This window comes from Capra hircus, chromosome 11 (genome assembly GCF_001704415.2).
Source record: "Capra hircus breed San Clemente chromosome 11, ASM170441v1, whole genome shotgun sequence".
NCBI classification, from domain to species: Eukaryota; Metazoa; Chordata; class Mammalia; order Artiodactyla; family Bovidae; genus Capra; species Capra hircus.
Genome location: NC_030818.1, coordinates 6,465,760 through 6,477,999, shown reverse-complemented (window position 1 = coordinate 6,477,999; position 12,240 = coordinate 6,465,760). Strand labels below are relative to the sequence as shown.

General features: G+C 49.9%; 1 protein-coding gene across 27 annotated transcripts in view; it reads right to left on the bottom strand.

The window, feature by feature from the left end:
• Positions 1-12,240, bottom strand: part of MAP4K4 (mitogen-activated protein kinase kinase kinase kinase 4) — a 149,346-nt gene that overhangs the window by 74,462 nt on the left and 62,644 nt on the right. For all 27 annotated transcript variants that reach the window (XM_018054930.1, XM_018054934.1, XM_018054939.1 and 24 more), the window contains exon 3: positions 2,089-2,145. In XM_018054930.1, coding sequence (XP_017910419.1) covers positions 2,089-2,145 — 57 coding nt within the window. The remainder of the gene's footprint in view (positions 1-2,088; positions 2,146-12,240) is intronic.

Sequence of the window (12,240 nt, the reverse complement as noted above, 5' to 3'; positions counted from 1 at the left end):
TGAGGAGATGCACAGGGGCACCAACGATGCTGACGGCTACACGGGGGAAGGGGGGGACTTACTGTACCCCTTACTTTCCCTTATTTTACACTTTACAGCAAACAAACCAACAAGCAACAACTGTTCCTTGCACAGAAACAACGTGCAGTGTGCACTGCGGGGATGAAGAGGATGCCTCAGCGCAGACAGGCTCACACAGCTCCCAGAGATGGCGGCCAGGGCAGCGTGGGCTGAAGCCAGCAAAGAGCCTCAGCTCTCAGGCGGGTGGCAGATGCCTCACAGAATTTCCAGAGATGATGTCTACAACGGTACCCAGAGTCTGCCCACAACCAAGTCAGCAAGGGCACGGGTAAATGTCAGAGGTTGGAGATGCACCAGGCAGCGTGCACAGCCTGGCGGGAAGGGGCCCCACTGGTCTTTTCAGGGGGCACCTCGTGCCATTTCAATCACAGGAAGTCGGCATCTGCAGCTCCTTCACCACTCTGTGATCTTAAAATTAACATTTAACTGGAAAAGAATCCAATGGGATCACTAGAACACAACAGAAATCACCTAGGAGGTTACAAGAATCCTCTGGCCAGCCAAACAAGGGTACTTTTTTATAATTAAAAAAAAAAAAACCGACAGTAGGATTTCCTGGGCTGTTCAGAGGTTAACACACAGCACTTCCAATGCAGAGGCCATGGGTTCGATCCCTGGTTGGGGAAGTAAGATCTCAAGTGCTGCAAAGGGCAGCCAAAAATTTAAAAAGAGAGAGAGAGAGAGAAGAGAGCAGTCACTGCATCAAACACCACATCTTCACATACTTCTGTAAAGTTCTCCCAACTGCCTGGTGGTCGGTCCAGAGACGACATTTTCTAATTCTCACTTAAGCAATCCACATGCTGGCAATGAGCGTGACTAGAGACGGAGGGGAGAAGAAGGCAGAGGAGGGGACCTTCCAGGTGATCAGCTGCACACCCGGGACCACTTTAGCCATCTTCTCCCTCAACGGGCCCCACACTTGGGGAGATTACAGCTTGAGTTAGACACCTCGAATCCCCATGGTTTCTGATTAGCTTACTCTATAATCTGTAGTCTGTGATGTAAATCTCACTCATAATTCTCTCTCTGAACGTCGCTCAGTCGTGTCCGACTCTTTTGAGACCCCAGGGACCGTAGACCACCAGGCTTCCCTGTCTGCGGAATTCTCCAGGCAAGAACACTGGAGTGGGTTGCCACTCCCTTCTCCTTCCCACCTAGGGAACGAACCCGGGTCTCCTGCATCTGTACTGCAGGCAGCGTCTTCACCATCTGAGCCACCAGGGAAGCCCCTATTCATAACTAATCAAGTTAAACGCAATCACGAGAGGACAAAGTTTCAGATGAAAATTTAAAAGATGGATTTGGCTCATTATACCCCATGGTTACTTTTATAAATTGAACGTGGACTCACGCCTATGTGCACACGATCACACACGGGTACATACACACTTACCTTTCATTGGCGTTCATTTCTCCTCATTCCCATCCAAAGCTACACAGTAAAATCCTCATGTGGCCATTCTGAAAACTATTTTTTGCTACTAAATTTTGCCAACAATCTGCTCAGCATTCTAGCAGATGTTTCTGTTTGCAAACCTCTGGGAACTTGGCTGGGATCTGTTTTCTTTCCCCCATGTCAAAAATAAAAGAAATGGCCCAAATGTGGCCCAATACCCCAGAGAACCTCTTCTCCACCCGCCCCCTCAACCTCCCTACTCATATGACCTCCGTGATGACTTCTCAAATCTTTTCCATTAGAGAAGATGTTTCCAATTATGGTCCATTATGCTGCCAAGGATGACATCATTCCAATGTGCTCTTTTTTTTTTTTCCCTTAAGAAAACGCTACTGATTCTTAGTTACTTGGGACCCATCTGCAACAACTTAAGCCAGCTTGTCTGCTGAGCCTTCTGAACCCACAGTGTCACATGAGGGTAATTTGCTCAAGATCGATTCTCCAAACAGAACAACTCCTCTTCAATAGGGGGAGGCTGAAGGGGAACGGGGGGAATCCTTGTGTTTTATCTAAGGATTTATTTGAAAACATCTGTGACCCAGCCTTACCTCGGTAACATCCATAACTTTGATGGCTGCCAGCTGACCTGTTTTAACATGTCGACCCTGAAAAACAGAAAAAAAAATAAAGATAATTGGCACAAACGCTCTGCACCATGATGAGAACAGAATGGCTGAAGTTTCGACAAATCACCTCTTCTGAGCTTTTTCCCCAAAAGTGATGATGACCAAGCCCCGGGCTCTCCCAAAAGAACCATATGGTTCTATTGGTTTGTAAGACTTCATGAACCACCCTGAATGAACCAAACAAGCAGCATAACAAACAACTTTTGATTAAAAAGAAAAATCAATTCCCTCCTTTCCTGGGTTTTATTTACATATCATTACCTTTCAATCAGAACATCTTAAACCTTTCCTTCCATACCTCAGGTTGATCAGTCTTTTCTTCTCAACATTCCACATGAAGGAAATAACCAAAAAACAAACAAAAAAAAGGTCTAGATATCATACTGCCGTCTGGGAAGCCCAGATATTATACTATTTACCATCAAAAATGGCTAACAGTCATCTTCTGCTGATGCGCCCCCAAGAGCCCCTGATTTTCCAAGAATTTACGGAGAACCTTCCCGGACACGTTCCTGTGGTCCCCATGCAGGGAGGCTGCAGCACAGTTACTCAGAACAAGGATGGGGGCGGGGGTGCATGCAGAGACGGGGTGCAGAGAGAGCACTGCCTTACAGCTGGGTCACAATTCCTGGCCCAGGACATAAACATTTGTTACTCATGTATCACGAGCGTCTCAGACAAGCTAGACGCTGCTCTCCTATCCCCTGCCCTGACGAGGAGCCTCCTCGCCACCGGTTCTCCTCCCATCCCTCTCAGCCCTGCTCTGCGGGCATCTCCCCGGCCAGCAACAATGTGCTGCCTCGACGCCGTGAGTGCCCTCTCCTTAAGGGCTTTGCAGAAAACGGTCCTTCTGCAGCAAATGTGAAACAGAAGGCAGGACCTCAGAGTTTCCAAGAGGCTGCCTCACTGTGGCCTCGTGATGGAAAGAGTTATGAACTTTAGAACTTGAAATCCGAGAGGGGAAGCTCTCCATTTATTCCGGAAAGCTTGGGCAGGGACTCAAATTCCAACTCGGACAAAACAACTCCATGAAAATGACACTGAATTGCCACTGAGTCTCAGCTCTCTGCGGTCTCGGCAGGATGGGGTCCAGCAGTCCCTCTCTGCGCAGGGCTGGGGACAGCCTGGATGCAGGGAAGCCAGACACACAGAGCCCACAGGCCCGGAGCCTCCCTCCAACATCCCCCACCTGCAGACCCGCCACCTCACCCCCATCTGAGCCACTGTCTTAGATGTCTGTAGAAGCCCCACCTCTGCAGTGGCACGGGGCGGGGAGGGAAGAGCACTCCTCGTGGGCCAGTCAGTCCCAGGAGCCCTGCTTCCAGCCTTGTCACCCAATCCCACTGCCAGCCCCCCAGTGCCCTTTGCGTCATCAGCCTCACGCTCCCATCACATCCTCCTGCATCCAACACAGCCCAAGGACAGGCTGCCACAGCTGTTGGTATTTAGTCACTTCAGTCATGTCTGACTTTGTGACCCCATGGACTGTAGCCCGCCAGGCTCCTCTGTCCATGGGATTTCCCAGGCAAGAATCCTGGAGTGGGTTGCCATTTACTTCTCCAGGGATCCTCCCGACCCACGGATTGAATCTGGGTCTCCTGCGTTGCAGGCAAATTCTTTACCACCTGAGCCACCAGGGGAACACAGTTGGGTGACCCACAATCCCAGCCCCACGCTGTGATGTGACCTGAAGGGCTGTCTCCCCCTTGGAGGTAGAAGGTGGACCCTGACAGTGTGTCAGGGAACTGGGCTTAGAGGCCATGGTTGACTACCTGCCCAAACACCATTCAGCGTCTGTTGACGTATCTACCTTTTGACTCTCACCCGAGGGTTCCAGGCTCTGGAAGCTCAGCCCCTCCGGAGCGTGGTGCCCACAACAGACACGCAGAGCCAATGACCCTCTCTGGCTGCAGGACAGGGCGCCCAGCATGGGCACCACGGCCGTGCCCACACAAACTGCCCCCTCTGTCGGCAGAGTAACAGCCCTGCCCGTGTCATGAGGGTGTCATGGGAAAAGATGACGGAGGGGCAAAAGCAGCACTCAGCACGGGGCCAAAGGCAGCCCCGGTGATCAAGTACAGCTGGACCTTGTTCCCCACTAGCGACAGAAGACTAATTTACCAGCAGAGACTCAGCAGCCAGGTGGCCATGACCACACGATCCTGAAGCCAAGTCATAATTTCTGAGAATCCAAGTAGAAAGAGGAGAGCTTAAGAGGACAGGTAACTCTCCAGGCCCTTCCATGTAAGGGACACCAAGATCAGCTCCTCCTCACCAGGCAGCCCTCAAAACTGGCCACACAAGCCTGTTATTCTTCCTGCAACGGTGTGCTCAGTTGGTCAGTCATGTCCAACTCTGTGTGACCCCACGGACTGTACTCCACCAGGCTCCTCTGTCCATGGGATTCTCCAGGCAAGAATACTGGAGTGGGTCACCATTCCCTTCCTTCTCCAGGGATCTTCCTGTCCCAGGGATCGAACCCAGGTCTCCGGCCCTGTAGGTCGATTCTTCAGCCACTGAGCCATCGGGGAGCACGTTCCTGCAGTGGACCTGCTTCCACACAACTGGCAATGCAGAAGCCAAGAATAAAGGCTGGCTGTCAGTCCCTGGCCTCCTCTCTCCCGTGAGAAGTCAGGAAAAGCTGAGGAAAGAACTTCCCAGAAGAACCCTCTGTGGCATGTGAAGGCGAGTGTGAGCAAAGTTCAAGCCTCTCACCCACAGATCTGGGAAACTAAAACGTGTTTTTCTTGGTTCCTTCTTTTATCTCACAAATTTTCTTTCAATAAATATTGGAGACCAGAATGCTTTTGCTTTCTGTTGAGTTTAATTTGAGACAACTTTACAGATTAACTGCCTGAGACTGACCTTCTATTTGCTTAAGAGCAAAGCCCATCATTGGGCTTCCCTGCTGGCTCAGACAGTCAAGAATCTGCCTGCAATGCAGGAGACCTGGGTTCAGTCCCTGGGTTGGGAAGGTCCCCTGGAGGAGGAAGCGGCAACTCACTCCAGTATCCTTGCCTGGAGAATCCCATGGACAGAAGAGCCTGGCGGGCTGCAGGCTGACAAAAGAGTCGGGCACAACTGAGCGATCAAGCACAAAAAGCCCATCAGCACCAACCTAGGCAAGCAGAGGGCGGCCTGCTCTCAGCAAGAGGCCAGGATGCGAGCTGCAGGCTGAGGGGACAGCCCACCACCTCTGTGCAGGGAGGCGGGGGGGCCTGCTGAGAGGGCTGCAAAACGCTCCACAAGAAGGAGCATTACGCAGTGACAGAGAAACACTGCAGTCTGCAGCGGAAACACTTAGCAAACAGGACAGGGTGACGCGGAGTGCTCTGGGTCACCCTGGGTGACACGAAGGACCTTTAAAGGTGGAGTCAGATGGGACACACTGTGGGGCCAATGGCGGAGACCCTGAGGACTGCCTGGTAAGCCTGAAGATTTCAGGGGGCAGGAAGGGTCCCCTTGAGATGTGAGCCGCAGACCATCCTCACCAAATCCCAGAAAGGAGCACACGTGCAAGGGTCACCAGGCCAAGGGAGAGGAGAGAGCCCAAATCTCAGACCAAACCCAAGAATCCTCTAAGAGAGGTGAAGGAATCCACGGCTAGCAATCCTTACGCATTCTGACTTTTGAAAATCGCTTCTCCACGCTTGCATGAAAAAGCCCAAATTCAAGTTCTCATATCCTCTCTGGTATTTATTACCATGAAGATACACACCCGTCTTAGCTGAGGTCTTGATATGGGACGGTCAGACTTACAACAAACGAGCTCTAACAAATGTTGATTATGTTTACCACAGAAACAGAACTATGTTCTGAAAGGTCCAGAAGCTCAAAGGACAGGCAAGCCTAGTTCATCAAAACGGTCAATGAACAGATGAGAAAGTCAACCCATAGTGCAAACAGGAGACAATCCAGGGGCTCACCTGCTGTGTCTTCTCTCCCCAGACGTCTCACTCCTAAGAATTCCAGCTGTGAACGGGAGACGCACCCGGCAGGGCACAGAGAATCTCTAGGGCAGTGAGAACCCTCTGCACAATACTCTGATGATAGACTCATGTCACCACATAGCTGTCCAAACTCACAGACTGTACAACATCGGGAGTGAATGCAGTGTAGAGCGAGAGATTACAATGTATCAATGCAGGTTCCTCAGCCTTAACAGCTGCGGCGGGAGGGGAGCCCGGATAATGGGGAAGGGGTATGTATGTGTGAAAACAGGTACACCTGTACCTTCCTCTCAATTTGCTATGAACCTAAAACTGCTCTAAAAAAAAAAAAAAAAGTCTTAAAAAAAAAATGTTTTAATTCTAAGGATAATTCCCCCTCACATGCCCTTACTTTAAAGGGCTAACATGAAACCTAGCTGACCATGTTATGGGCGGCAAGAGCTCAGCCAGCGCCCAGCGCCGCATTGACCACTTTCTAAGGCTCCATGTCCATCCACCCCCAAGCCAAGACCAGCCTGGTTGGTTCTGCACTGAAAACCCCCAAACCACACCCCACATATGAGTGCTCTTTTCCAGGAAGAATCTGCAAAAAAACCAAAAACAAAATGCAAGAGAGGAAGAGGGCATATTACCCAAACAGCATCCCCAAGCCACTTGAGTAATTAACTTGGGAGAGAGACAGCTCAGGGCCCTTCGGGAAGAAGCTCAGACGCCTGAACACCCCCTGACACCGAGCAGGTAAGGGCAACAGGCCCCACTGCACACACTTTCTCACCACAGTGCTCCAAAGCCCAGACCCACAGTGAGGTGGGCACTGCGGCCCTGTAACTGCTGTCTATTGTGATCACGACCTGTCCATCTACCTCGCGCGCTGTTCCACGCTCAGGGCTGTGGATGAGCAGGAAAACTGAGAAAACACAGGAAAATGTAAGTGTCATGCGGTCAAGAATTGTGATTTAATAAGAAAACCGAGCTTCTATTCCTTGAAAATTAAAAGACCTCCATAGAGAATTCTAAATTCTATAGGAATCCTAAAGGAAATCAACCCTGAATATTCACTAGAGGGACTGAGACTGATGCTGAAGCTCCAATACTCTGGCCACCTGATGCAAATAGCTGACTCACTGGAAAAAAAACCCTGATGCTGGGAAAGGTTGAGGACAGGAGGAGAAGGGGGTGACAGAGGATGAGACAGTTAGATAGCAGCACCAACTCGAAGGACATGAATCTGAGCAAGCTCTGGGAGAGAGTGGAGGACAGAGGAGCCTGGCGTGCCGCAGTCCATGGGGTTGCAAAGAGTCAGACATGACTTAGCGACTGAACAACAACAGAATTCTGCTCGACTTAGGCTGGAGGTGCCGCAAGGAGAACAATGCTCTCTTTAAAGAAATGTATGCCTCAATAGCAGAGAATGTGCTGGAGAAGGAAATGGCAACCCGCTCCAGTGTTCTTGCCTGGAGAATCCCAGGGATGGGAAAGCCTGGTGCGCTGCTGTCTATGGGGTCGCACAGAGTCGGACACGACTGAAGCGACTCAGCAGCAGCAGCAGAGAATGTGCAGACTTCTGACCTCTACAAAAACTAAAACAGCCAAAACCGACAGCACAGTGAGCCCCGGCGCCCACTCGTGATGAATGAGAGGGCAACGAACGAGAGGCCCGTCGCACAGCTGAGCTGGCAGGCAGTGAAATAATTTATGCACCACATCTTTTTTTTAAGAGACTGATCTGGATGGAAATCTTCCTAAAGCCTGAAATCTTGAGTACATTAAAGATGCTTTTCTTAATGGCTCAGGGAAATCATTATGAACATCAATTACTATCCTGTCCTTGCAATTAAGTGAGAGCCACAGGGAATATTACGTCAGGCAGGAATACTTCAGCAAAGAAAAGGCCCAGTCATCTGGGCTCTGCAGGCCTGTTCGGTCACTTTCAGCTGTGTTCTAGAACAGACGTGGGGTGGGGGCTGGCCAGACAGCAAGCTAAGTTCCAGTTACGTGAGCTATCACTGGAGCAAACACCTCCTTCAGTTGCCAAGTGGAGACAGCCTGGATGTGCATGGAGTGAAAGGGCCAGAGGGAGGAGACAAGTGTCCTGGGAGGTGAGGAGGGATGTGTGCATGTACACACATGTATGTGTGTGTGTGTGTGCATGTGTGTCTGTGTGCGTGCACATGTGCATGTGTGTGTGAGTCTGCGTGTGTGCCTTCGCGTCTGTGTCCGGGCAGTGGGTCCGGTGGGAAGAGAGGGCAGCTGCTCTATAAATACGCCTGGTGTCTGGCACCTCCCTGGTGGCGCACTCCATGCTCCCAGTACAGAGGGCTGGGTTCTATCCCTGCTTAGGGAACAAGATCCCACACGCCAGCGCACAACCAAGAGTTCACATGCCGAGTCGCTTAGTCGTGTCCAACTCCGCGACTCCATGGACTGCAGCCCCACCAGGCTCCTCTGTCCATGGGATTTTCCGGCAAGAATCCTGGAGTGGGTTTCGCCATTTCTCCTCCAGGAGATCTTCCCGACCCAGGGATCGAAGGCTCGTTTGCTGCGTCAGAAGGCAGGTTCTTTACCACTGAGCCACCTGGGAAGGCCCAACATATACCACACACTTGGGCTGAGCTGCCTTTTCCTCAGTGCACCAGAAATACCCAACTGACTTCAGACTGAACAACTTTAAAAAGGATTTAACAGCACAGGATGAACACACACACAAAACTCCAAACCCTTTACTGGGGGCCAATCTCTGTATGAAGTTACCTTCTACCTCAGTCACTAACAGAAAAGGCACCCTATTCCACAGGTGAGCAGAGCAGTCAAAACTCTGGAAACGCGACACCTAACATCCATCACAGGACTCGGACAGGATAAATTCAAATACCATCCTCCTGAAGGTGACGTGATTCTGCAGTGGATAAAAGACAAAACACCAAAGGAGACACTCACGACCCATAAAACACATACTCCCTTACCGACAGGCTCTCACAGGAAGAGCTGCATATAAAATATATTATTTTCCTATTTGCTGATTGTCTGAAGCTACTAAGAATAGTAAGTTCCTCTTTCTCTACTTTCCTATACTATCAGTATTTTTATGATTAAAATGTCTGTTAATTTTTTAAAGAAGAAAAAACTATTTTTTCATTAGTTGTTTTATTTCACATACAAAGATGTTTGTTGTTGTTCAGCTGTTAAGTCGTGTCTGACTCTTTGTGACCCCATGGACAGCAGCGTGCCAGGCTTCCCTGTTCTTCATTATCTCCCAGAGTTTGCTCAAACTCATGTTGTCCATTGATTCAGTGATGCCATCCAACCATCTTATCCTCTGTTGTCCCCTTCTCCTCTTTTCCTCCATCTTTTCCAGCATCAGGGTCTCTTCCAATGAGTCAGCTCTTCGCATCAGGTGGCCAAAGTACTGGAGCTTCAGCATCAGTCCTCCCAGTGAATATTCAGGGTTGATTTCCTTTAGGATTGACTGATTTATCTCCCTGCAGTCCAGGGCACTCTCCAGAGTCCTTCGGCACTATGCTTTCTCCATGGTCCAACTCTCACATCTGTAACCTGACTCCTGGAAAAACCACAACTTTGACTAGATGGACCTTTGACAGCAAAATGATGTCAAATGAATAGCACTTGATATATACGTATACCAAATACATGTATCTAATCAGATACTGATATATTTTTCTTAGTTCAAGTCAAGTTCTTTTACTTCAATTGCTGCAAGAGTAATGATCCATGTTTATAATTCTTTCTGTGAACACCTCTCTCTTAAACCTTCCCTCGACCAAAATGCAGGGTAACCCATACTCCTCTGTTTCAAGTTAGGGCATATTGTCTCTTTTCTTGGTAAAGAACCCACCTGCCGATGCAGGAGATGTTAAGAGACCAGAGTTCAATCCCTGGGTCAGGGAGACCCCCTGGAGGAGGGAATGGCAACCCACTCCAGTATTCTTGCCTGAAGAATCCCATGGACAGAGGAGCCTGGTGGGCTACAGTCCATGGAGTCACAAACAGTCTCACACGACTGAAGTGACTCAGCATGCACGCACTGCTCGGCACAGCAGCTGACCGCTCAGAACAAGAGACGGGATTCTGTGTCCTCTTCTTCCTTCTCCCACCAGGACCCCCACCCCTTCAAGATGTTTTCCGACATTTCTCCCCTGTGACTTCACAATACACACAATGTTTCAAATTACACCCACAGAGTCATTTCAATATTGAAATAATACTTTTAAGCATCATTAAAGCACTCAAACTGAGCTCCTGTCATTGGCTTAGAGTAAAAGGTTGGAAGTTTCAGACACAAAGTCCAAAGGCAAGAGGTTAAGTGATGCAAGGGACTCTGTTCCATTCTGGGCTCCTGCTCCGCCCACGGACCTTCCCAGTCATCACTAACCCAACCTTCAATTAAGGCTTTCAAATTGTTCCTTGCTTTTCCTCAGCCCTTCAAGACGCTGACTCCAAAATAACACGGCCCTTGAGCCTGGATGTATTTCCAGTATTTATGTAAAATCAGCTTTGTGTCTTACTTACTGAATGACTTCTAAATTCAAGAATAACCTGGTTTCTGAACCCGAACCACTTCCCCTGCTGTGTCTACGGCCCTGGCATGTGGTCTCTAGGGGCACTGTTTGTTTTCCCTCTGGTTTTCAAAGTCTGCATACAACTCAACTCGCCTGAGCTAAAAATTCACAAGATTATTCATAACTCCACTCTTCCTCCTAAAAAGAGGTAACAGATTTGTTCTACACACTAATCTCCTAACTTGCCTCTGCTGAATATGCATTAGATACTTCGTTCATTATCCATAATTCCCCCATTCCTCCTTTAAAAGGAGGTAAAAGAGAAAACCCACCTTCATAAAGTTTCCCTCGCCGGAAATGACGCATCCATGCCATCAACTCAAGCACCACTGCTTCCTCCCCGGGACACAGAGCTCCAGCCCACCTTCCCTTTCATCAACCCGTTGAGGAGAGAAATCTGTGAAAGGACTTGCTAATCCAGGGCAATTCCTCTCTTCAACCTACAGCCACAAGCATCCAAAATTAACCCATGGAACTGAATTGAAACTCTCCAAGCCACAAATACACCAAATTTTGCTTCCCGAAGATAAACCAGTCCTTGGACTGCAAGGATATCAATCAGGTCAATCCTAAAGGAAATCAACCCTGAATATTCACTGGAAGGACTGATGCTGAAGCTGAAGCTCCAATATTTTGGCCAGTAGATGCGAAGAGCCAACTCACTGGAAAAGACTAATGCTGGGAAAGATTGAAGGCAAAAGGAGAAGGGGCAGTAGAGGATGGGATGGGTGGACTGCATCACCGAATCAAGGGACAATAATGTGAGTAAACTCTGGGAGAAAGTGGAGGACAGAGGAGTCTGGCACCCGGCAGTCCATGGTTTCGCAAAGAGTCGGACACAGCTCAGCACCTGATAAACCCACGACCTTCAAGGCGGAAAGAAATGTTGATCATCTGAGTCAACTGCTCACTCAGCCACTGAACAGACTGATGACCCTGAATGAGCCCCTGATCTCCCGAGAAGCACAGCCATCTCACCATCAGGTGTCGATGGCTCGGACCGGCTCCCCGGGGTGGTACCGTGGTTCATCAGTCTGGTCTACACACCAGAGAGGCCCACGAATGAAGCAGTGAGGCTCTGCTCTCATTCTAAGAGGGGACACAGCCATACACGAGGAAATCCACTGATGGTTTTCTCTTTTTTTCTAGAGGAAAATCTAGCCGAGTGAGGAGAAGGTGTACCAGGGGTGGGGGTGGCTGCTGGTTTATCCTGGGTGGCCAGGGAGGCCGCTCCGGCACCCCGTCATCTGGGCAGAGCCGGAGAAGGAGTGATCGACGACTCGCCCTGCAGGATCTTGGGACCCACAACTGACTTACAGAGAAACCACCGCGCAGGCGCTGCCGGCCCTTCCTCGGCCAGAGCCACATCCTTGGTGGCTTGCAGGTGACAGGAAGGTCCTAGGCAGCTTCCACAGCAGTGACACGCTCCATGCCCTCTTGTCAACAGCTCCAAGGACATCCCACTGCAGGGTGTCTGTGAAACGGGCCTGCCCAGCACACAGGAGGGCAGGGGCCTCTCTGGGCATGGCAAGCCAGACCCAGCACTG